Genomic DNA, 25,776 nt, shown 5'->3' with positions numbered 1-25,776 from the left:
ACCTGGTGCATTGTTCTCAGGAGCCTGTCTTCTCGCAGATGAAAAGGGAACTCTCCTTTCTTCTGGCTCCCCAGGAGGAAGTCTGTCTATCTTTAGATAAAGGAGAAGCAGTTCAGAAGAGTTCAATTAGACTGTGAACTGTTTGGCACAAGGACTGTATGTTGCTCTTTATACAATAGTCCCACAAAAGCTGGGAAACTCAGCCTTCAAACAAAAATTTTTTTTTTTTAAGTTACACACGCCCTCATAGAAGAAAAACAATTCAGTGTCATCTTCTTCAGAAAACAACCTCTCACCCACCCCTAAACTCTCTTTCTGCTCTAGCCTACTTCCCGCTTCTCGTTAATCTATTTCCAGTTAGCTATAGAAAGCCACAGGATGGCACCACGTAGTTCCCTTCTGATAGACAGAGTACCTAGGACCCTATCTCCAGGTACAGCTCTAAATCCTAAAGCAGTGAAAAAGAACTTTTTCCAGCGGTGTGCGGAGAATAAAATGTATCTGTGTTCATGTTCCAGAAACCTCTGCCTTTAATATCAGAACTGAGTTGACTTGAAGCTACAGCTTATGCAACCGAGCAAAACTGGAGGAAATTGCTGAGGCTAAATTAGAGGCAGCAGCGAGACAGAGATTTGCATTTCCCATTGACAGTTTCAGAACAGAAATGTCACCATAGTTCAGCAATTTCATGGGGTCATAACTACTTTGGAGCAGTATTTTTATTGTTATTTACATTATAGCACCACTTAGGTGGTGATGCTGAGATCAGGGCTCCGTGGAGCTTGGCACAGCTCATACACATAGTAAAAGGAAGTTTTCAATCTAAGTGGACAAGAAAAAGAAAATATGATTAGCTGAGGGGAAGAAAGAAACACTGATAGAAATTAATGACCAGATTTGTTCTCAGTGTTTAGCAGTGTCTAGAAGTAGGCTCACATTTTCAAAGGAGCTCAGTTTTCATTCAAGCACTTCAGGAAAAATCCATGCACTAAGTGCTGCACACTCTTCAGCTCCCATTAAGAACCAGCAGTGAGTGTTGATAACATTTGAATATCTGGTATTTCATGAAAGGGGTAGTTGAGCTCTGTGAAAAACCCAGGTGCAAGAGATGTCCTCAAACCTCCAGGCGAGCTGGGAAAACAATGCCAAACGTGGGTATTCCCAGTCAGCACCTTAAGCACAGCTGCAGTTAACCACTACTCAGCTTGTGAAATACTGCCTTTTCTTTTTTTAATTTAAATCCAGATCCTTCCCAAAAGCTATGTTGGTTTTCTGCTGAGCAGGACACAGCACACACAGAGATCCCACATTTGTTGGGACTGTTATTTTAATGGTCCCATCCAGTGCCATTAACTACAGGAAGTGAACTGTAAAATGCATTTAATAGCATTTTGGTTTTGTTGTTGAAAAACATATTCAACACACGTGCACCCTTCTTTGTGAGCCAATGTTTTAGGGCTCGCTTTTCTTCTAATATGAGGTCCTTCACTTGCTGCTCCGGGGTTCAGGATTGTTCAGTCTGGGAAACTGGACAAACCTCTGAAATGTTCCTTTTGAGCAATTCTGTCACAGCCGACAGACAAATCCCAAACAACTGAATAATTTATGAAATCATCAGCGTAGTAGGAGGTATTAGGCAAAGGAAACAGCAGGCCAGTCTTGAACTGAACGCTATTAAAAACTTTCATTAAAGTCCTGGAAGAGAGAAATGAGAGAGGGAGAAAGGAGAAAAAGGAAATAAATTATAATATTGATCACATTTGTGTATCAAGCCAGACTAGGAGGGACTGAAAAAGCAAGGAAGGATAAATGGGAATAAGCCTGGGATATCTTAGAAAGATGGGCATCTTTAAATAGGACAAGATTTAATTTAGATAAGTATAAAATTGTACCTGGCAATGCTCAGCATGCGTGTATACAACAGAGGAATACTGTGTAAGAGAGGAGCAGCAGGAATTGGGAGTGGAGGGGCGCGAGGGAGGGGAGGCGCAAGCTGCTGGGCAGAGACCTGCAGTTTGATGCAGCTGTGGGAAAGGCAGGTGCCTTGAGAGCAGTCCCGCTACAGGGACGGGACTTCAAGGCCTGGGGAGGTGATGTTGCCCTCTCCACCACCTCAGATGGGTCCTGGTTCATTACTTGTACTTCAGCAGTGCACGGAGACCACATTGTGCTCAGCCCTGGGCTGATGTACAGCAGAAGAAAAAGAATAGAGAGGACCAAGTACTATTTTGGTCATGAGGGAGCCGAGGTGACCAGAGATGAAGTGACTGAGCTGATGTCCTATGAGAGTGGTGACAGCAGCTGAACTCACAATCCCCAAGCCTCAGACCGCTGCCTCAAGTTTTGGGCCACTATTTCTTATTCTTGGCACACTGCATCACAGGATGGGCAGCAATAAATCAAAGCCTCTAAAATAATGTGAGAAAACAACTAGTCAATAAACACTGCTTGGGAAGGTTAAAAGAGAATTAAACATACAGATCTCCCAGGAAAAGAAAGAGGCTTTATCAATATCTAAAATATGTGCTATGAGTACAGAGTGCTACTGAGTGGTGCAATCGGCTCTCGGCAGCGACAGGACCTAGAGATAACGCCCCGCACCACGGGGGTCTCGGTCCCTTGGCATCCATTTTGCAGCCGACTTTCTGTATGAGCTCGGATGAAATACTTGCCTCAGTTTCCCTTGTAAAACAAAGCAAGGAGCTTAAGCTTTTAGCATTGCTCTGCCTTCCCCTGAGGAAGAGGTGACAGTAGCGCACTGGTGCCATTACCCACCTCTTGCTACTGGAGAGGTCCTCTTAGGAAGTTGTAGGCTGGCAGGCAGGAGACACGCAGTTAAACTTTCATGGGGCGCCTCTCTGTGTGATGCAACAGTTTGCCCCAGTCCCTAGTAACCCCTGGCCAGGGAGCCCAGAAATCCTTCAGAGGGGAGTGGGCCAAGGCTCCGATGGCCGGCATGCAGAGACAGGCCCTCGCTGCTGCCTAATCCGCAGGAAGAGGGGACGGACATACAGGAACATCGCTCCGCTGCAAAGGGAGAGGGGGGCAGTGACTCAGGAAGGACTGAGCATGTTTCTATGGTCATTCGTTAAGGGAAAGGTGTTCAGGCATTTCTCAGCAAAGTAAGAAATATAAACCTAACCTGTCAAAGTTCCTGTGCTGCTGCGCCTCCTCATTTCCTCCCTCGCCGGCCTGCCTTTTCCCTGGCGGGAGGCCGCCTCAGCAGGAATGGGGGCGTATCCGGCTCTGCTGCAGGAATGAGGGAGGATTTGCTTCATGTGAAAAGGAGGAGATCAGGTCTGCAAACTGCTTCCCCCGTCTTCTCTCCTCTGTCCTGTTGCTGTAGCTGCACCCCTGTGGGTAGCACGAGGATGGTCACGCTGAGCTTAGCCTGCAGGTCTCCTGCAGCTCTCCCGGCCACTACGTGAGGCATTCTGGAGTGCAGGTTTGCAGGAACTCACTGCACGTGGCGTGGGTTCGTTCCGGGCCAAACAGGTCAGTGCTTGGGCAAGAGTCCCTCAGACACCTCGCTGCACACGAGGCTCGCTGGAGCCCTCCTACCCCTCTGAGTCCACAGAGGAAATCCTCCAGCGCAGCACACTAGGCACCCGGTGCCTACGAGGAGCTAAAGGGGCAGCCAGGTTTCTTAGTTGTTTTTCTGCCACTGTGAGCAACAGCACACGTGAGATATTACCTGCAAACCTGATTCCTTACAGTTACTCACAGGCCAGTCAAAGTTAGGAACCATCGCTCCACAGATTATATCCAGGGGTCAACGCCTGTTTTGGGTTAACCTTTAGGGGAACGGAGGACTTGGTGCAACCCCTACGCTCCCCCTGGGATGCCTGAGACACATGCTGGGCAGGCCATGGCCGTTAGACCCACCTCTGGCACTCGAAGGGAACAGGGCTGGGTTTTGCTGTCCCGACGTGGGGAAGCAGCTGCTTTGCCATTTCAGCGGGAAGTTACCTGCGAGGGGGTCAGTCCCTGCCAGGGCACGGACCTCTCTCAGCTCTCTACATCAGCAGGAATCGCTCTTCCCGAGTAACTGAGACTGTTCGCTGCTGGAAATGGCTGGTGCTCAGCAGCTCTTTTTCTGCATCAGGGAGCAGTAATCAGAAAAGAGAAAGCTACTGATCTTAATGGCTTTGGTGTGTGCAGTATTCTTTCTGCTAATACAGGCAGCAGTGATAACAGAAGGAGCAGGCCTCCTTTACAGTGAGTAAGAGGACTTGAAAACCCTTGTACGCCTAGCGAGCTGGCGTGACTGAATGATTCATTGAATACATTTGTTGGGCACTAGCATCCCTGCTGTTCATATGATTATAGCTCATTTGAGAGCATCGTGCTCCCTCCCCGCAAGGAATTTTTCTTTTCTGAAGACGCCACACAAATCTCCTCCCTGTTGCCTACTCCTCCTCCTCAGCCAGGCAGGCAGTGCCACCAACATAACTGTGACCTCTCTTCTGAGACGACTTTGAAGCAGAGAAGCGGCAGTCAGGCACGCTCTTCCCGCAGCAACACCTCTCCAGGGAGACAAAGCGCGGCGCAGCCAGCAGGCTGAATAGCTGCACTTCAACAGCAAGGGAGCAAGCCCAGGGCCCCCACAGCAAAAACAGGCACCCCGGAAGGCCCGTCATCCTGAGCCACCGCGGCAGTGCAAAGAAGCTCTGCATCTGCAGGATGGGACATGCTGTGATGACTCCAAAAGCAGGATGCACAGCCAGATACCACGTGTACGAGGCTGTGCAGAAACGCCAGCTGCGACAACGATGAGCTCATGGCTTCCCACACCGCCCAGACAAACCGGTGGCTTTGGGAGCCCAGGTCTCACCAAAAGGAGGCCAGGTAGGGTGCAGCTCCCAGAGAAACACTAGCAAACAGGCACCACACCACAGAGCTGCAAGTCCACAGCTCAGGAGCAAGCCCATGACACCTCAAAAGAGCTCTCTGGACTGCAAGGTCCTTCCAGGACTGTGTCCATTAAGCCAATTTCATTCTGCTGTGAGAGCAGTAAGTGGAGAAAGGCACCAGGGAGGGAGGGGGAGCAGGTCTGGGAGTGCTGTGCTGCAGCCTCTTAGTGAGGAGTGTGGTTTAGTTTCCACTCTTCTGGGGAGGTTTCGCAGCAGGAAAGGAGCCATCACTGCCCTTTGCTGTTTCCCAAGCATGGTGTATTCTTCATGTCCTGTGATGGGGGAGAGACAGGGCCATTTGCCTGGTCCTCATCTTTCTCTCTCCACTACTGCAGCCTCCTTCAGCCCTAGCCCAACAGGAGACAAGGACATTACAAGTGGTGACCACTGCCAAATGGCAAATGAAACGGGCACCAAGGCATCTCTGGGGGAAAACTCCTCCTCATTAAATGAAGGAGCAGAAAGGGAATGTCTGCAAATCGGTTTTTGTTTAGAGACTCTCAGTAGCAGCCCTACAGGGGAGTCTGAAGTACTTCGGTCTTATTTTAATCTGTGCAGAAACAGACTGCCCCTAAGCTGGACACTTGCAGAAACTATTTACTGTTACATCTGCTTTCACTGCAGTGTTTTTGTTCTGAACAAATGGCACCAACCACCGGGGTACCCCAAGGGGGCAGACCACAGGGCGAGTTAATTGCTAGGAGTGGCAAAGTTTTGCAGTCCAAATCTCCAGGGCTGGAGGGAGAGGACTCTGTGCTCCTGCTCTGCAACAGGGGACAGCTAGTACCCAGAAACTTGACCGAGCCTCCTGCAAGGAAGCTATAAAATGGTAATTGCACCCTGATCGCCAACACTGTAGAATAAGCCAATTCAAACAAGAATGTGAGAAATTGCTTTTAAGCAATTGCTTCACACTGCATATGCTCTTCAGAGAAAGACACTCTGCTACGTGCTTATTAGAAGCCACAAGCCACAAAACAATCTTGCCAAAGGGGGGAATAATTTCCCTTTGGGGTGGAGAAGGATTACTGGAACCACATGGCAACCCTAAAGGCATGGAGAGGGAACAGGACCAGGCAGGAGGATGGGATTTGTGGCCATTTTCTGTGACCAGGCAAGGAGACCCTACGGGATCAGCGATCCCACAGCTTTCCTCTCAGAGGGCAGCTCAGCTTTGTACCTGGCTCCACACAACATCGCTGTGGCAGCCCCACCTGAGGCAGCAAGGCTGGTGAAGGGGAGTTTGAAACCAACCGCTGTGGACGTGCCCAGAAGCATCTCCAGGCTGGGAAAGGCAGGGCAGCTGTAAGCATGCACAGCCGGCTGGGGGGAAAGGAGATCGCAGCCCTTCCCTGGCCCAGACCAGTCCTCGAGCAAGGTTTTCTAATGGGGGAAGAAGGTTCAGATCACTTCTGGACGTCCTCGTCACCCCAGAGCGACGGTCACCACAAGGTGACTCGCCCATGTCACCTGTGAGCCAGATGGGGAGGAATACCCAGGTCACAGGCAGAGGTGGTGGTGGTAGGGTGCCCACACCACAGGCCAAGGAGGCAGGAAAGAGCACAGGGCTTCCTGCGTCCTTGGTGGGGAACGGAGAGTCCCAGGAGCTCGCCTGTGCGAGGAACTACAGCTCACCCCTCTGCTTTTCCAGGCTCTCACATGCACTGCAACCTGCACGTTCTCTGCGCTCCGTGTCTGAAATTAAAATAACGAATGTTTAGTAGGTGGGTCCTCCAAGGTGGGGAAGGCTCAGTGACGGCAAGTTGGATTCAGGGCAGCGCAGTGCCGAGGGGGCGCAGGCAGCTGCTGGGGACACAGGGAAGCAGAGTCCCCCTATAAACAAGGGGCCATTCGCGCCCCCTTGGTTTGTAGGGACAAGCTGGTGGGCAGCTCCAAGCTCTGAGGGCAGCAGGGCAGGACAGAGGCAGCCGGGCTGGGGACAGATGACAGCAAGGAAGCTCACAGCTGATAAGTCCCAGGCCGCAGCCTGCCCCAGGCCCTCTTGCACAAACCTCCACAGGGCAGTTTATACCCACCTGATCTTTTTCCCTTGCCACCATCAAACCACCCACGTCCGTCTCCTCTGTTGCATTCAGCCAACAGGTTTGTGTTTTGTAGCAGAAGCTCCTTTTCCGAGCCAACCGAGTGCGCTCAGTGCTACTTTGCTTCATTCCCTGTCTGATGGGTAGCATGGTTAAACAGGTGCCAGCAGCAAAAAAGCTGAGGCTTGGAGAACACAGGTAAGAAAGGCACTCGATCCACGGCCTAAGCCAGTGCCGGGGAGCCATCTGGCACCCAGCGTAACGGGAGAAGAGGCGCGGGCTGGCACGTGGACAGGATAGGTGGGGGGAGGCAGGGGAGCGGGAGGGCAGCAGCCCTGCCTGCCCCAGGCTCTCTGCCCCCCAGGGTTTTGGCAGGAAGGGTGGGATGCCCCATCCTGCCTGGGTCTTCCCTTTGGCCTCCCAGCCCAAGCCCAGTTGAGCCCTCAGAGTAGGTCTGTGGGACCAGTGCCTCGCTGCAGTGTGAAAACCACTGGAACGAGCAACCTTCCTTCCAGGTGAGCAAACACGTAGGCATTGTCAGAGCGACCTGCCCCACGCTTCCCTCAGGCGCAGGGACGCCGCTGCCCACAAAGCAAAGCAGCCTGAGCTAGACTTAACGTACCAGAATTAAGGGAGCTAAATTAATACTGCACCGTGTGTGGAGTATGGAGAGCCACCGAGTGGCCATGCCTGTTAGTGGCAGGCAGGCGTTCCCAGCCAGTTGGATATCAGCGTACTTGAAATTTGTAATGTGCAATTCTCCACTCTCGCACTCAAGAGGCTGGTAATAAAAACGGAGTGCGTATCTGCTCCCTGTTTTTCACGTCTATGCTGCAAGGTGGCTATGAGCTACACGGCGTTGTGTGGAACAACTACACAGCACGTGCAGGAACACAGGCCCGTAGCCCAGGGCACCCCCATGCACCCCGTTCACGGCACAGTGCTAAGAAGCTGCAGCCACCCTGCAGCAGCCCAACCCCGTCCCTGTAACACAGAGACGATGGAAAGGGGAGAGACTTCCACTAAGTGGAAACCAGGTGTCAGAGGCTACTAAGAACTTCACTAAGCAGTTAGGTGTAGCACAAATTCGGGAATACTGCGTTGCGTGCGCACACTTCCATGCGCACAGACTGGGTCCACAGCTGCTGCAATACCTGGTGCCAGGAGGTCCTGCAACTCCAGCTCTCAGGGTGTCACACGGAGGAGCAGTCCCTCAGCACCCCGCAGCAGCAGATCTCAGTCAGGCTAGCAAAAGCAGTGACATGAAGCAGATTTTTCCTGCAGCTTCTTTTTCAGGCCGATCCCTCAGATCAGCTTCTTCCACTGCTGAGGAAACAGTTCAAACCAAGCTGTGGCTGGCCCAAGCCTGCTATTTATTCAGTCCTCGCTGTTGGCGACATGCTGCATTCTGTAGGCACTGTCACTCACAGGCCCCACAGATACTACTATTACAGGCCCTGTCTTCTTTAAGCCAAGGAGAATTTTTGCATTGATTTTCACAAACTTTGGATCAAGCTAGAAGAAAAGGCATAGAGCGCTCACGACATCTATCGACTCCCTTCAGCCCTTCGCATTCAGAACTGCAGGACCCGACACAAGGGAGCAAGGAGCACCAGCAACACCAGCAGAAGTCACTGGGCACCCCACGTGCTCAGGGGTGCAATCCCGGGGCTCCTCTCCTCTTTGCAAGACGAGGCGGTTGTGTCTCTATGGGCTTCATGGCCGTCAAATTCAGGGTTCCTGCTCTTCTGCTTTGACCTGCTTTCTGCCATCGCTGTGGACTCTGAATCCATATGACCCACACTGCTCACGTTATCTCTTTGGTTTCACTACACCGGATAGGTATAGAATCTTAAGCTTTATTTTTCTATTGGCCAGCAACTTAAACTGGGTTAAAAAAAAAAAGCAATGAATATTATTACACAAAGTATAAAACAACTCAATGGACACAAGCCAACTTACTATTATATCTCACTCTTCCTGGCCTCTCCCACCCCTGTACAACATATTTGAAGGGAATGGGCAAAGGCAGCTATGAAGATATGCATAAGAAACTAGAAATATTGCTTCAAGCAACATGCTGAATATTTTCCTCTTAGTTAGTAGTCAATACTTGTCAGGAACTTGAATATAAAACAAGAAATAATTTAGAGAGTTCTCCTTTAGATCATTACGCAATAATTTAGATTTCTTTCCCCTCTTTCCCTTTGCCTGGGGAACAAGGATACACCTGAGCTCCTCCACCTCTCTGCATTAGTACTAAGGATTATTTCATGGTGCGGATGCCAACGGGGGAGTTTCAGATTCACCTGCTCTGAATTTTAACTTGTCACCCATTAGCCCCCTTGCAGGAGCCAGCCCAAGGTTTCTGCTCTGTGAATCAAAACCTTTGGGAAAGCGGCTGATTTTGTGAACGTTAACTGTTTGGCTGCCAGGGGACAGGGCTCAGCCTGTGCCACTAACAGGCCAAGAAAGGGAATAAATGACTTTGTTTATGAAAGGGCTTGTCTTAACTGCTTAAAAAAGAAACCCCAAAACTCCACATCCCTTTCTTCTTCATAGGTGTAACAGGCATATCAGGAAGGTGAAAACAAGACCCGAGCTTTACCAGGCAGACTTACAGAAGAGAACCCTACACCCTTTCCAGGACAATTAGGAAAAAAACAACCCAAATCCCCAGGAGGGGAGTGGCACAGAAGCTCCTGTGAATTCAGGTTAAGATCCTGTTGGCATCATGATCCATAGCCCCTGAAAAAGATCAGGGCAGCAGTGATGTCTATGTCCTGTACATATCCTGGATCCCAGTGAAGAGATAACATTTAAATAAACCTATTCCTCTGCAGCAACCAGACCATTAACTCATAACCCAGCTCTCCCAATTTACCAAATACACTGGGGCAACTGGGTGAAGCTGATTATACTGGTTACTGCTGAGAGGGTTAGGAAAGTGGGCTTCCAGGTCTCCTTAAAGCCAGAAAACCCTCAGCTGATTAACAAACTCTATGGAGGCTGATACAACATTTGTACATATTCATTTCCTGCCCAAGAAAGACAAGCTTGGTAATTACACCATCAGGCCCAGGGCATCTCTCAGTGTTTAAGAGACATGAGAAGATATTTCCACTAACTGAAGAGGCCAAAGGGTAGCAAGACATGCCTGCTCCACAGACAGATCAGTTCTTCACCAAATCTCAGCGGAGGGTAGGCAGGAAACAAATTAAAATTTTTCTCATTCACACTGGAAGCCGCTAAATACAACAAACTAGACCAAAAAGAATTGGAACAGAGTTCAATGTCTTTGCTCTAGAACCACTAGAGACAAAAGGCCTCTTGTGGCTCCTAATGGCACTGTGTTGGGTGAAAGCTTCGAGGAAGAAGAGGAAGGATTGCTGATTAATCCTAAGGCAGCCACATCTTGGCAATGGAGTCGTGACAAGATTTCAGTTGCACCAAGCTACGTTCCCAATTAGAAGGGAGAGCGGTTTCTGCCCCAAGCAACCAAGCAGACATCCTCTCAGATGGAAAACAGCTGTGTTAAGGCATCAGTGTGCACTTAGGGGAGAGAGAGAAATCTTCTTCGTATGAGAGACTCAGCCCTGGCTCCAGCTTGGTGCAGAAACATCATCTGTCCTCACAGTAAATGCATGGTGCTGTTGAGCCACTTATCAGAGAGCAAACTAAGGTTCTTGATATCTTCATGTTGGCTGAAGAAGAGCCTCAAGAGAAACAGCCCTGATAATCTTGCTTTGGTTGTATCAACGGACTGTTTTGCTAAGGCTTCTAGCAGAAGACCCACAGCTCAGTTGCTCCTTGACAATGAGGAGAACCCACTGAACCCCTGCCTGCCTTGTACACGACAAGGAGGGTGCCTTTCCCCAGAAGGGGCAGGTGAGGCAGTGCACGGTCCCAGAGGCATTTCATTACAGAGCCAAGTCCTCAGGTTACTGACACTTCTGTGCTGGTGGCGGAGGGTGGTGAGGTTGGCAGGTGCTAAGGGAGGTGGCAGAGGGGGAGCTAACAGAGTTCCTGCAGCTCTTAATATGGTTCCGGCTTTAAACTCTTGTACAAGCAGCAGGTGAAAATCATTCCAAAGATCTACAGGGCATAAAGAGAAGAGACAAATGCATGAGAAGAGTTTATGGACTACTGCAAAAGAGGGAGTGGGAAAAGGCTAGGAAACATCATCAGTGTACTTCATAGACTCAGGTCTAGTTTCCTCCCCTTTTCCTTCCTTCCTGGAAGAAAGTTCTCCTTCCACGCCCTTTGACCATCCAGGCAAGCTGGCAGAAGTGCTGAGCACCACAGCTCAGCTTACAGCGATGGGGAACACACAGGTTCACCACTTCTGGAAAGCAGCCCCTCAGAGCTCACAGCAGCTGCTTGCAGGAGGCCAGGGAGGTGAAGGGGTAGCATGGACGCAGAACGGTGGGGAGGCAGCAGCTTGCCAGTTACCAGCTGGATGCAGACTGTAGCGGCAACTAGCTACCGCCTGGGGATACTGCACTCCAGCTTGCAATGAACAGCAGGAGAGAACATAATCTGTGCTAATCCTCATAACTAACCATGAGCAACTTCTCTGGGATGTGATTTGGCTGCTTGCCAGGAAGAAGGGGAAAATGAGGAACTCCCAGAGACATCTGCAACGGGAAGGAGAGAATATCCTGCCTCTTCCCCTCTAAAATGGAGTGGAGGGGAATCCATATCCTTTTTACTTATCTCCCTCTCACAAATTATTTGCAGAACCACAGTGCTGCTCCTCAACACGACAAAGAGAAAGGAGAAATCCTGGAGTATTTTAAACATCACTAATAATCTGGGCTAGGAAAATCTTCCAGACTGGCTGTATCTCCTTAGCTACGCAGGCAATCATGGCACATCCCCACAAGAGGTCTCCCTCAGGCTGCAAAACACCCAGCCATGGGTCGCACTCCCTTGCAAGCAGCACAGGGGTGGACACCCGTCTCTCCCATGGCTGGCTGCACTGCGGTTTGTTCTCCCCATTCCTTCGACAGAGGCAAAGTTTTACAGACCCATAAAAGAGGCTCTTAAAAGGGGCTTAAAAGCCCATAAAAGGCTCTTGCTTTGGAGCTAGCAAATCTTGGGATTCCTGAAGTACCCGGCAGCTTCTCCTCCTAAGTCAGGGGAAAGTCTGATCTTTTCCATTCCTCAGCTCCGGGGTTCCTTTAACCTCTGCCCAGTGCCCCCAAAACTCCAGTCAGTCCTTTTACCTGCACACAAGCAATGCTGATCCCCACTGCCCCGATAATCTTCAGATGCTCTTGAATGAAGTTTTCCAGCTTGGTAATGCAGCCATTCTGTGGGAAGAGATGGGAGGGACAGGCATGGAATCAGCTTCATTTTAACTGCTTGTCTCTTGCTCAGGACAACATTGCAAGCTTTGAAAGCCATGCTATAAAAAGCAGTCTGTGAGCATCGTCTCCTCCAACATCACTGAAAAAGCTAAAGAGGTGATGTAAACTGCAAAATGTTTTGTATGGCCCTAGACCTACTACAGACCACTTAAAACAGTCACCTGCAGGACTGCTCAGGAACTCCCAAACAGACCCCAGAAGGCTGCTAGCTGGGAGGAGGAATGCGGAAGAAGAGCAGGTCCCAGCAACAGTCCTGCAGCCAGCTGGGCTGACAGAGCAGGTGAGGCAGAAACAGCACTGCTGCCTCTGGCCATGTTGAATTGCAGCAACAGCCAAGGAGCGGTGGAGGGAGCACGTCATTTTTCTCCGAGATATGTGGAGAAGGGTCCCCTCGTTCATTACCTAGCACATGCCTGGAGTGGGTGTTTACTCCAGTCAGGCCAAAAGGCTGAGGAAATGCTGCTGAGAGGATCCAGTACTGAGACCTTTCATCTGACGGGAGCCCTTTAAGGCCAAATTCCTCCCACTGCTATTTTTGAGAGCAATGAGTTTCAGTGTGGGCCTGAAAAGCCAGGCTCTGCCTGCCTCTCTCTTGCAATTACACCCTTGGCTGGCAACGTGACCCTTCCCTCCCCACTTAGTTCTGCCAAGTTTTTGTCGTCATAAGGCAAAAAGAAATCAGTAAGACCATTCGCTGTTTTTTAGAATTGCCTTTAAATAATTAAACCATTCAATCTAGTGAGGCAGCTTTTCCATGGTAACATCGGGGGGATTTATTGTGTAGGCTACAGCAGCGCCCCAAGGGTGCTGGGGGCCTTCCTGCCCCAGAGAGTTTACAGTGAACACAGAAACCTACACACACAGGGGCAGAGGGAAGGAGTGAGAACGCAGCCCTTCCGGGAGGAATGGTAACGGTTTCACTTTTCCCATGCCTGGGTTAGAGTTTAGTCAGCCCCAGTTGCCCTGATCTGAAGTAGTTATTACTCTTCCCTGACCTGATTTGTTTTTTTCCCCCCCAAAGCCACTAACATCCTTTCTGAACTCTGCTCTTACTTAGATCCAAGCCACCCCTTGCAGCTTTCTCTCCTCTAGAGCTAACCCGCCACGTCTGGCAACTTAGAGGGGCTCTCTTAATAATCCAACTGGGCAGCTGCCTCCAGTTTTATACAGCACAGACAGAGGAAGGGAAGAGCCAGCTCTACCACTCAGCTGGTTGCAGGTTTGCACTCCCAGGGACACCTCATCGGCCCTTGGATGCTTTTCTGCACCTCCTTGTTGGGTCTAGCCTGGAAGACACAAACCTCATGGGAAAGCCTTTTTTCCAAAGGGCAAAACCCAGCTAAGCAGCTGGACTTAAGATGAGGCTTTGATAGATCAGAAAGACTTGGCTTCATCTCCCTGTTCATGTCACAAGGCTAGAGGGCTGGATTCCTTTGTATCTGTTTGAGCTGCTTGACCTAATGGCAAATGTTATTCACACTCCTAAAACTATCTAATGCTCTTCTGAGTCCTGCAGAAAGTACGTACTCTGTGAGAATAAATATCTGCTTTAAAGGGGTCACCTCTTCATTCACAGCCCTCCTTAACTGTCAGAGGTACCAAGAACTAGAAAAAGGAGACCAGAAGGAACTTCATTTGCACCTTGCAGAGTAATTTCAATGACTGGAACCGTGCCACATGTAGGGCTCAAACTCAAGTCTTCTGCTAGAAGTGACCACCTCCCACACTTTCCTCTATCACCAGCATACCCTATAATAACAAATATAATCTATTATTTTTATCTATATATACATATAAAACAATAAAAAGCTGTAGAAAATACTCCTACTGTCTTCCCCTCTTGCTGAAGCCTCTTTTTTACTGGCTTTGCAACCCTCTCCCACAATCAGGTTCCCTGCAAAAGCCAAGAGCAGTCTCAAGATGGATTTGAAATACCCTCCTTGCCCAATCCATGGTCCCTCCTGCAAAGCACTGCCAATTTATTCCATACTGTATTGACTGGGCGTTGTCTGATCCCACACACATTGGCAGTCGCAATTACACACCTCTGTAATAGCAACCTACATGCGAGAGTCCAGACACCCTGACTCCTGGCTGTAAAGAGTTAAATACCTCCTCTTTTTGTCTTCCTTGAAGCTGTTATAATTTATCCTTAAAGGCTGGATGCTAAACTACAGAAACAAATTCTGCTTTCTAAAGACTCCTGCTGACTTTGGAGCCTACCAACAGCTTGCAGCATTGATCCAACACCTCCTTTATACACTTCACAACCAGGAGGCTCTGAAACTCTTCTGCTCTTTACCTCCTTGTAGATGTTGGAAGGATGGTCTCTTCGGCCACATAGGTCGGTTATAGTCTTACAGCAGCTGTCTGGGACCTTCCGTCCATTGGCCTCCGGAGATCTGATCCACAGGCTGTCAGTCCAGTCTGTGTAGTTGTTGCTCCCGCAGCACTTGAACTGGATGAACACAGATTACAGGCTGAGCTTGCAAGCACTGCAACCGCCTTCCCCCTCCAGCCTCCCTGCAGCACATGCTGGGCTTCCTCCTCCTTTGCAGAGACTCCAGCTATCTCACTGGCCTGGATTTCTTTAGGCTACTACCTTCATTAGTGACCTTTTTGTTAAGAGTCCTAAATAGGGCCATTAAATATCAGCATCATCCACCTTTCAGCTGCCATGGCCCCTAGTTACTGCTGGGATGGACCGCAACCAGAGATCGCCTGCAGCTACCTCTGCTCTTAACCCCAGGACTGGAGAGTGCTAATGGTGATAAGACTGTGAATTTAATTACCAGTCACTGAAAGTAATGCTGCTGTTCAGCATACCCTGGGGCCAAGCAAGGGGCTGGAACTGGCAACATGTTTTGTTTTTGCTTTTTTTCCCTTCCCTGTATGGATCCTAACAAAGGTTTCTGTCTTTCACCTCACACCTGAGAACAAAACTCATGTCTCATGGTGTAACACTGCACCCTGCTCCCTCTGCCTTCCCCAGTCAGCCCACGGCTACTCTGCCAGGAGGGCAGGAGCCAGTTCCTGCCCCTGTCACAAAGTTTGTCAAGTAATTTTTCAGATCTCCCTCTACATGAGTTTTTCTAACTTCTTCTGTACATTGTCTAACTGGGGTTGATCTCTGCCCAGCAAGAGGCAATACGCAGGTTTAGCCCAGGTTCTGAGGCCCGCAAAGGGACAACACTGTATTAATCATTAGTTATTATTATTCTTTCACGAACAACTGCACTTTAATGGCTGAAAACCGGTCATTGTACACTGTGGACCAAACCCCACAACAGTCATAAAGTTCTGTGGATCCAGCACCTCAAAAACTAAAGCTGAGAACAAAAACACTCGTGCCTCACCATGCTACTGGCAGCTGGATAGGGACCTGAGAGGGACCAGGTCAAAGCAGGGAAAGGGGGAAACTAAATGATTAATTCTCAGCAGAGGTGGGATTGAAGCTTTCACCCAATATAATGTTCCCTAGAATACCAGTGTCTCCACATTACTTATGTTCATGCATCATAGTAATAATGAGCACACTAAACAGCAGGATACTGTTGGAAGGAGGTAAATTCATACCAAAACAGAGGGTACTCTTCATGAGCAGGGACAGCCAGCAGGTCCTTGTCATCTGAACTTGCTGAGATTATGAAGCTGTCGAGAGCAGCCAAGGATCTGCACTGCTTTATTACTTCCATCAGAACAGTCACAGGCCCCTGCGCAGACTGGCTTGCCTTCTCCCCACGAGGTGAATTTTGTGAAAGTGCTGCATTTGTCTAGGCTTTTCCCCTCAGACTGATGGGAACCTGACTACACCCACTGCACAAGCACCTGGTAGCAGGGCAGTACGTGCACAGACAGCCCCATGCTTTGAAAGTGCTGGACCTATGCCTGTGAGCAAGGGTCTTTGCTGTGAGAAAGCCCATCAGAACGGTGGCAGCCCTAACTGAACCACCTCGGAGCTGTCGGGCACAGCTAGCAACAGCAGCAGGAAGGCTCTTCTTTCATTACATCTTTCTCTCTGGGGTACTGAGGAGTTTAATGAAAGATGTCAGCCATTCCTCCACAGCTTTAATGTTGGAAACAGAAGCAGCTGTCAGAGCGACTGGGCAGCTCCAGTTCACTCTGGGAGCAATCAGTGTCCCCTGCCCTACTGCGGCTCCAGTTCAGAGATCACAACGCGCAGCTCTGCTGGTAGCACGGCCCAGGCCCTGCACCCCACCCAGCCTGTCTTGAATCAGGGGAAGCTGTGAAACATCTGCATCTTTGATACAAGAGCCCATGATGCCTTTTGTTTGTTTGTTTGTTTTTAAGCCCTGCTATTGCATTCATTCTCCCTACCTCTCGAGACACCTACCTTCTGCTGCAGTTTATCTACGGCATTGGTAACACTCTCTTCTCCCTCTTTCTGGTACTTCTGGGTCATGGTGTTCTTCAAGTTTTGCTTCAGCTCCATGCTTAGCTGAATGGAAGAGACAGGTGGGACAAAATCATGAGGCGAACCCACCTCCCCTCAGAGTGACCCAATGCCCTTCATACATTTCATCACATTTACTCCAGGAGGAGAGCACAAAGCCTAGTGAAGCTACAGCTTCCTTCAAGCTCACCCTCCAAGGTTGGATTGGATTGGTTTCCAGGAAGCACACGAGCTTATTTCCAATTGATCAAAGATCATGCTCCCATTTTAATAAGTGGAAAGAGGTGCCTCTGGGCTAAATTTCAAGCTTGTGCTACACATCACTGTAAGGGTCCCAGCCCTGCATATGGGACCTGCCAAGACCTGCCTGGCTCAGAATAGAATATAGAAGATTGTGCCTGCTTAAAATATGAATAGGACTACGAGACCACAGGCAGGATTATGACTCTGAAGCCTGTGACAGCAGATCACAGCCAAAGCAGTCTATCCAGGAGCAAGAGGAAATCAGCGTCCTGGGCATACTGCACTGAGGCTGTGTAGTTTGAATAGCTCCTGTATCAACATCAGCAGGAGGGGAAAAAGGGTGCGACCGTAAGAGTACTGCAAACTGCGCATTCAAAGGCCTTTCTGATATCAGTGACACATTTGTAAGGCCAGAGGGAGGAGTCTGATTTTGCAAGTGTATCAGTCCTGAAAACACTCCTACCATAAACCACTGGCAAGCTCAGGCAACTGGTTTCAAACGTTTTTCTCTCCTATGGAGGCTCTTTTAATATGCCTGAATTCTTTTCACCCACCCCTGTGGCAGCCAGAAAGTACCTAAGATCTGCATCTCTTTTTGTCATCCTGGTTCATATAGCAACAGTGCTTTAGTCCGACACATCTGAAATCCTAAGTTTTCTATACCAATAAACAATGTCATCATGCCTTTTAGATGGTGTCATTGAATGAATCAGGTGGACATTTTCTCTATACATCTTTATTTCTTCACAGTAAGGAATAAATCATTTTGTTATGCTGAACTGGATGAAATACAGTCTGTTGTTTATCTTCCCTTTGAAACCTTGTTTTTTTTTCCAACCCCATGTGTCAAATGGGGACAACACCTACCTCACAGAGATGATGTGAGGCTTCATTCATTAACATTTGCAAAATGCTTTGAGATCCTGGTCTGGGAAGCTCTACAGAAGTGCAAAGGACTTAGTGTAATAAAGAGAAAGGAAAAGGTTCGGCAGCTGGAAAGCACCAAAGGCAAATAAAGAGGAGAGTCCATTAGCAGAATTATTACTTGGGAGAAAAGCAGTTACCTGCGGGCTCACGGGGAAGAACTGCAGCATGGAATAGAGACAGCAAAAGAAACACAGAGTTTAGGCACACACACACAAGCCTTGGACACCAAAGCAAGGGCAGAAATAAAACCAGTGGCAAACAGAGCAAGCAGCCTGCACCCAGGAAAGAAGGGGGATTTCTGTCAGGCAGAGGGCAAGGGGAAAGCGCAGCTATTGATCAGATGCCTCAGGTGATGCAAAGCACTCTAAGGCTGCAGCTCTGAACGTGCCACCCCCTGCTTCAACCTGAGGGACACCCCCTCTTCATTCATTGTCACATATGAACTTGGTCTTTGCACAGATGGACCTTGGCTTCCTGCCACGCTCCCAGGATTGATCTTTCCCCATTAAATATGAACACTCCTGCCACTGATTCCTCTTGGTACAAACAAACATAGCTCTTTGGCTCAAACTGCCAGTGCACATCTTAACGAGGCAAAGCACAGAAGCCCCAAGATAAAAGGAGCAGCAAAGAAACCAGACAGTGAAGCCAACAAGATGGCATGTCCAGCTGATTTTCAGGCAGCCACTTGACAACAATCCTGGTTTGCCCTTTCCAGTCGATTTCCAGACACAAGGGCAACTTCCCAGGCTGTTTGCATCTTGGTGGCTAAACTCCGTTTAAAAACAAAGCAGTGACTGAAGCTCCTGCTCCCTGCGGCTGCAGCAGGTGCCAAGTTAAGACTGCAGCTGTTCAGAGCCTATGCTGTTCTCCAGGCCCTCAGCTGGGCTAGTTACGTAAAGCTCTCAAAAACTTCTGGACCTGAAAGGACCCGACCTCTCAGCTGGACCGTTTATCATCTTTGCCAGTTCAGGAGTATGGCAGCTGGCTTGCTGGATGCAGCAGGGGACTGTTTCCATGTCCTGAATATAATAGGTGGCACTAATAAGATTTCAGTTGCTTGCATGACGCCTTGTAGGGCATTAGGAAGTTCCTAGGTCTACACAGCCTCGACAGTTCTCTCCCACAAGGCTCTGCAGAAAAACAGGGGGCAAAGGTGAACTACAAGAAGGCGCTGAGCAGCATCTGCCTCCTAAGTGTAACCACTAACATTTTATCAAAACCAGCAAATAATCCAAGGTCTTTTTTATATTCAGGGAAGTGAGTACAGAGACGTAGAAATGAGCCTCAACCAGACCCTGGGTCCCAAGACTCCAACATTTCTGAGCAGAAATGGGATAACCAGCTGTTTTCTCTCTCCCTGGTTTGAGCCTCTAGTACGAATGTCTACTCACCTGCTGGTAATAGATATAGGCCAGGATTCCAGCAATGATCTCAAGGAGGAAGATGCACAGCAACAATATGAAGTACTGTAAAATAATGGGAAATGCAGGACATTAGAGCAGAATGTGGGGAGATGCTGGGAGCAAGCTTCACATTGCCTGGTGAAATGCATGAACCCGTCTGTGTTGATGCTTTTCTGCAGGAGCGCTTAAAGTCTGGGGTTGGGATTAGGACCTCACTAGGGTAGGAAGGAACAATCTCGCAGGAAAAATAATGCAGGAAAACTGAAGATAAGCAGCAACAAGTGTGAGTTTAACTCACACAACCAGAGGGACATAGAGAATGGAAAAGTGTAGGCAACTGAGATAAGATCAGAGGACAACAGAGAGTGTTTGGTGAATAACCTGATGAGTACACTCAGTATCACAGAAAATATCTATTTCTGATATCAAATTTAAAAAAATCTTTTTTTTTCTTTTTAAAACTTTTGCTTGTTTTGATATTGTTTAAGGCTTTTCGCAGTTGCTAAGGAGAAATTAATGTTATAATAATGATTTAATAAAGCAACAAAGGGCCTGTTTCACTCAGGATATAACAGACCAATTAAGCACAAACTTACAGCATGGATTTATGTTCCCAGTGACTTCTGTAGAACTCAAAAACAGGACTCAGCAATGAATTTTAGAACAGAGTTACCCTCAGGACTCCGAGTATTTGTTCTGCTGAACTGGGATCTAGAAGGAAAAGCTCAGTATCTTAGAACCAAAGTGAGAAGACAGGACTAAGAGGAGAACGCTGGTATTTCTTAAAAAGGACTTGATGACAGGAAATGGGATGTGCCCTGCTTACCACAAGGAGAACCAGATGGACAGTGCAGAAAACTAGCAAGGTTTGGGAGGATTTTACCTACGCACAGACAAGGAGGGAAGCCAAACAGATGAGGAGGAACATCTGTATGGGACTAAGAGGACTGGGCAGGTCTGGAGACAGAGCACTAGATCGTGACTCTGAAAATACAGATTTTATGTAGCTCTGCCACTGACCTCTTCAATGACACTGGCAAGTCACTTCACCCCTCCATGCCCCATTTTTCCCATCTGTAAAAAATATTTAATGGATTATTTTCATTGAAGTGCTTTAATGCCAATAAAACTACTAAACATCAGTTCCTGAGGGCTGGCAGCAGTACTAGGTGCCACGTACCTACAAACTCTCTTCCATGCTCCCTCACAAATGGTTCTAGGATATTTGTCCTGCCTTAGCAGCCATTCCCCTTTGTCAGGGCACTCTCAGCGGCTACAGTCAGTTCACTCTCTAGTCCATCAAAATGGAAAGAAAAAAGCCAAATTTCAGCCTCATCATAGATCTACCTATATCATTCAAAATGCAGGTTCGTCCCCATGCCCTGCCCCATCACAGAGCCTCACAACAACCTCAGGAGACCACCTGTAGGGACGAAAGGAGTTTGAGCTTTGTGCTCATTCCAACTGAACCTCTCTGCTAATGCTCATCAGGTAGGTCAGTTCTGACCGTGACGTGGCTGCTTCCTCCTCAGGGTCACAGAGAGCTTCCCAGAGAGATCCCCCACCCTAACACAGAGCCCTCGCCTTGCTTCGCTCCTGGTCAGCCATGTTCCTTTACAGACTCAGGTTGTTCTACAATTGCTACTAGATTTTACTTCTTTGCAGATGAATTAAATGTTCACAAGCTGAAGGGACACCAGTTCCAGCTATAACAAGAACAGGAACTGGAAAGACCTTGTGCAAAGTGCCTGTAAGAGTTATCCTGCCAAGGACAGAACAACATGTCTCTGTTCTGCGAGACCCTCCGACTTACAGATCTTCCCCCCACCTTTCACACACACAAACACACACCAGCTCTGTGCTATTCACCAGCCTATTTTCTATTTTTCCCCTGAGCCTAGGAAATGCTGTTATCAAAGGAAGAAGCAAACAGGTTCCAATAAATGTAGCTAGACTTCAAACTGTCTCTCCCTGACACACACAGGAACAGCAAAGACCTGTACAGAGCAAGTCGGCCTAAATAGCACAGATGCCTTTTGTTACCCTAGCGTTACATTCCCTGCTGTGCTCCCTTCTTTGCCCGGTCGCCACAGGTATTTCCAAGCCCCTTTGCAGGAGTAAAACAACACTGACACATGCAGAACTCAGGTTTCCTCTTCCACCCCTGCTGGGATTCAGCAGCTGCAAAGGATGGACAGCTGGGTTTTATCTGTAGGCTGGGCTTTAATCTGAGTGCACAATCTCAGGCATTCACTCCCCAGCCCCACACTCTCCCCCGAGACGGCTGAGCACTGGAAGTGTCTGCATACGCCTGTACAAGGTGCCCATTCATACCATGGGAATGAGTCACCCAGTGGAGGGCTGGAGAGCTAAAGGCTGGTCCCAACACTCATAGGACGTTCAAAGGGGCAAGAAAGGACCAGCACTTTTTACACAAAGACTGGCTTTCTTTTGTGGGAACCTAGTTATGCCCTATTGCTCTGACATCATTCTTCTGGGAAGGAGGGGGAAGGAGGGCGGCAGGATGCTGAAAACAACCAATGAACTGGAAAGTTTCTTTCATTTATTTTCCCCTGCAACTGGGTACTCTGTTGTCATGTCAGAGGCATTCAGGTGGAGATGAGCTGTGTCACCACAGCTCAGCTCATTCTGCTGGCTTATGGTGGAAAGAAACGAACCCATACCCAGCAGGCCTTAGAAAATTCGAGTCACAAGGCCCCCCTATATACCTTGCACGGGAGGTTGCTGCGTCTGCCGCCCATGCATCCAACCAGTCTATGCTGATATGCCACATCGTTATCATTATCCTTATCGCAGCCTCACCTCTCCCTCTGGGCCTCAGCGTCCCTTTCAAGTATCTGTTGCACCACTTCATGCCGACACAGGGGAGAGGCAGCTTTCACTCTGGACACACACGGCACAAAAGTGGGATATTCTCATTGCTCTTCACCAAGAGTTACAGGGCCTTTTTACAGAGGTCTGCTCAGGAAAAAGTATGCCAGCTCCTGCTGGGAGCTGCAGGGACATGCCACACTCACTTCCCAAAAGACTGGGAAACCAGCAAGAAACATGGGATCACCCAAAGACCTGTAGGAGACTCTCTGGAAGGTGGGTGGTCTCTGGGCAAAATTTACTCCTACTCTGGCTCCAAGCCAGAGTCAGGCCTGCATGGTGTATCCCAAGACATAGAGGGCAAAGATTTCTTCTATCCAGCTTCAAGTGTTCGAGTGAAGCAACAAGCATGTTTCTTCTGAATAAGTCAAAGAATGATTCAATCCACCGACAATCCAAATTACTTTCTAAAGAGATCCTTCCATTGCCTGCAGAAGGAACATATAAGCAACTATACTTCTAAGTCAGCAGTCTCACTTAGCTGAGAAGATGCCAAGCCTAAATGCTGCAGGAGCACAAATCATATCAATGCATGTTCCCCTTTTCCCTATCCAAGGTAACTAAATAAAAGCAGCAGTGTGAGGGGCCAAGCCTGAAGAAAGCCAGCTGCTTCCTTTACATGAGAGCTCTTCCATCTGGTAGGTCCTTTCCTGGGACTCCCGCTTGCATACTTTTGTGTATGAAAGAGCGTATCTTGACTGGAACATGATACAGGCAGTGGTTTACAAGCTTGTAAAGAGCTGGGTTGGGATGGCCATGCAGGTTTTGTTCCCCAGTGTTCTGTTACACTCTTCTTGCCTCTGCAATTCAGCAAAAAGTGAGACAGGAGTAGTTCAGGTCCAGTCCAGAAGAGTCTTAACTAGATTCTTCCTGGCATAGGAGAAATGCCCCAGCGGCAGCTTTATATCGCACCCGCTCTGGCAGTCAGCATGGTAACAGTGCACTGAAGAGGACAAGAGCCTAATCCATGCCTCCTGGCTTTTGCCCAAGAAAGACTGCCGAAACAGCCCCCCAGAGAGCAGTGCCGCAGCTTCCGCACCTGAGCTTAAGTTTGAGCAGGACTGAAGATCGCTGCCGCCTCTGCCAGGACCTGACTGACGAGCTCCACCAGCGGAGCCGGACTGCAGCATCGCAGCCAGCCAGGCTGCATTTCCACTGCCATCCCTGCTCACAGAGCACATCTCCCTGAACTCCCTGGCTATGGGGCAGCATCTGCTGCCCAAGTCTCAGTGTATCACCTGGCTAAGGAGGTACACAAAGAAACAAGCAATGACATGTAAGCGGCACAGCTAAGAGTGATCAGCAACGAAATACAGAGAAAAGCCTCAGAGTGGGCCCTTGAAACTCCCAGGCAGCTAGCAAGGCAGCTAAAAATCACAGCTTCCGGAGACTTAAACAGAAAAACAAACAAAAACTAAAAACAAGACACTCATTTTACAAACAACAGCCATAACTGTCAATTGGTTTTTGAAAGCACCAGGGAGACACTGGGGAGAGAGGAGAAAGCCAGTTACAGCATTCACTTCCGTATTTACACGGGTCTCTGGTACCGAGAGAAATTGGGACAGGCTGGCACAGCCCCCTGCGCACTGACTGCGAAGATGTCAGGATTGCTGTCTGAGCTCAGAGCTGGCAAAGGCCCCTCGGCAGGCCCCTTCAGCCCTGGCAGGCACATCGGCATTTCTTGTGCAGATTACTCACTAGCGACCAAAGCAGAGCACGAGCGAGGAGAGACAAAAGGCCTGTCGCAACCAGCCACTCTGAAAGGACGCCGGGTGTAAGCACACAGAGCGACCTTTTGTTCCCAAGAGACAATTATTGGTTTGCTGTGGCAGAATAACAAAGATTTGCACACCGGATTTTCATCTGTAGCTTCTGGCTGAGGGAAAAAGACAAAGGGAGATCTCTGCAGCATGGAGAATAACTGAAGCCAGGCTAAAATGGACTGCTACACACCAGGAGTCTAAGGAAACAAGCACCAGCAAAGCACGCACAGTGTGCTCTTTGGGAGCAAGTCCTCCACTTTTTGTTCTCCACTGTTGGCCCTACTCTGTTTTTCACAAGAAATATTAGACCTCCAAGGCGGTGGTACAAGTGTCAGGACCTCTCTCTGAACAAAAGAGAGGAAATAGGACAGTGAGGTGAATGAGGATTCGCAAAGTTGAAGGAGCTGCTGAAGGGGTACTGAAGTGTCCTTTTTGTTAGTGTGAAAACACAGCCACCGATTATTATTTCAGTCACTGCACTCACTACTGCAGACCGGATACTTGAAGGACTGCTGCCACGCTTCAGACTGAAGGAGGAAGGGGAATAGAAACCCTCGGGCTGGTCAAAAACTTTAGTGTAGGTTGGTGAGCAGGCTGCTGAGGAAGTAACACAGGGAGGGACACAAAAAGCAGCAGTTTATCAAAACTATGTGACCTTTTTTGTGAAAGCAAAAATAAAACCTTTTTTTGCAAGTAAACAAAATAGTAATTGGATTTTTTTTTTGACAAGCCAGTGAAAAAGTGTGTTCATTTGGTTTGAATCTAGTGTCATTAAAAGCCACTTTTCTTACAGGTCTCCCTCTATTTTCCTTTTTCTTCTCATTTTCCAGAAGAGACTAAGGGATTAGGGGGAGCGGAGGAGGAAGAGAAAAAAGCCACAAGATTTTGTTTTGAATAGTTTCAAAAAGACATTCCTGCCTATAATACAGGTATTACTAGTATTACTTTGTACTTTTGAACCGTGCAGCAATAAGCACATTCTTTGGGTGGGTGAAGGAAATGCTCTGTACTAGACCTGCTGCCTAGGACAAGGACAGCACTGGTGTTAAGAGCTGGAGGCCTTAGTGGTATTTGCTCTAGGACAAGTGAAGAAGGTTGGTGACAGGGTGAGCGGAAATGGGCACAAACTGAAACACAGGAAATTTCATCTGAACATAAGAAAACACTTTTTAACTCTGAGGGTGGTTGAACACTGGAAGAGGTTGCTCACAGAGGTTGTGGAGTCTCCATCCTTGGAGATATTCAAAACCTGACTGGACACAGTGCTGGGCAACCTGCTCTAGCTGACCTTGGCTGAGCAGGGGAGTTGGACCAGATGATCTCCAGAGGTTCCTTCCAACCCTAACTATTCTGCAAGTCTGTGGTGCAAAACACAACCAAGACGTTCCCCTCCATCCCAGCATTGTTCAAGAGAAAATAGGAGGGATCCCTCCCCACCCAAACAAAACAACCAAGCAAAACTTACCACTCTTAGCAAATTCCGACGCTCTTTGAAGGTGGCACAGCAACCAAGGATGCCAGTAACCATGACAACTACTCCTGCCACAACCAGAATATAGGCAGTCGCCGAATACGTGCTGGAGGAGAGCAGGCTGATGTAGTCACTCTTCTCAGCCAGGGTCCAGGTGCCCACTGCCATCACAGCCCCGCCAGCCAGCTGGGTAAAGAAGGAGACAAGCAAATGAGGGTTTTCTGATGTGGGAGCCTCCTCATGTTCAGCAGGACTGGGATACCAGCATGTGCCTCTGCTCTGCAACCTGAACCAAAGCTGATCCAGACCAAAGGAAAGACTCCTGGAAGC

At 48.7% G+C, this 25,776-nt stretch overlaps 1 protein-coding gene and 1 long non-coding RNA gene across 2 annotated transcripts in view; both read right to left on the bottom strand.

Moving 5' to 3' along the window:
- Positions 1-520: 520 nt before the first annotated feature.
- On the bottom strand, positions 521-3,843 carry LOC106490069 (uncharacterized). Its single transcript, XR_001293537.2, has 3 exons — positions 3,143-3,843; positions 2,776-3,027; positions 521-1,695 (listed from the first exon to the last, which is right to left on the bottom strand). It is a non-coding gene; the product is annotated as an uncharacterized lncRNA (long non-coding RNA).
- A 4,951-nt stretch (positions 3,844-8,794) lies between these two features.
- CD151 (CD151 molecule (Raph blood group)) overlaps positions 8,795-25,776 on the bottom strand; it is a 40,808-nt gene continuing 23,826 nt past the window's right edge. Inside the window, exons 4-9 of the mRNA XM_067295976.1 lie at positions 25,441-25,632; positions 19,306-19,380; positions 16,682-16,786; positions 14,630-14,785; positions 12,184-12,270; positions 8,795-11,050 (exon numbers count right to left, since the gene is read on the bottom strand). Coding sequence (XP_067152077.1) covers positions 10,991-11,050; positions 12,184-12,270; positions 14,630-14,785; positions 16,682-16,786; positions 19,306-19,380; positions 25,441-25,632 — 675 coding nt within the window. The 3' untranslated portion in view covers positions 8,795-10,990. The remainder of the gene's footprint in view (positions 11,051-12,183; positions 12,271-14,629; positions 14,786-16,681; positions 16,787-19,305; positions 19,381-25,440; positions 25,633-25,776) is intronic.

Source organism: Apteryx mantelli, chromosome 4 (assembly GCF_036417845.1).
Source record: "Apteryx mantelli isolate bAptMan1 chromosome 4, bAptMan1.hap1, whole genome shotgun sequence".
NCBI classification, from domain to species: Eukaryota; Metazoa; Chordata; class Aves; order Apterygiformes; family Apterygidae; genus Apteryx; species Apteryx mantelli.
The sequence above is the reverse complement of the archived record's forward strand: the minus strand, read 5'-3'. Positions and strand labels throughout refer to the sequence as shown.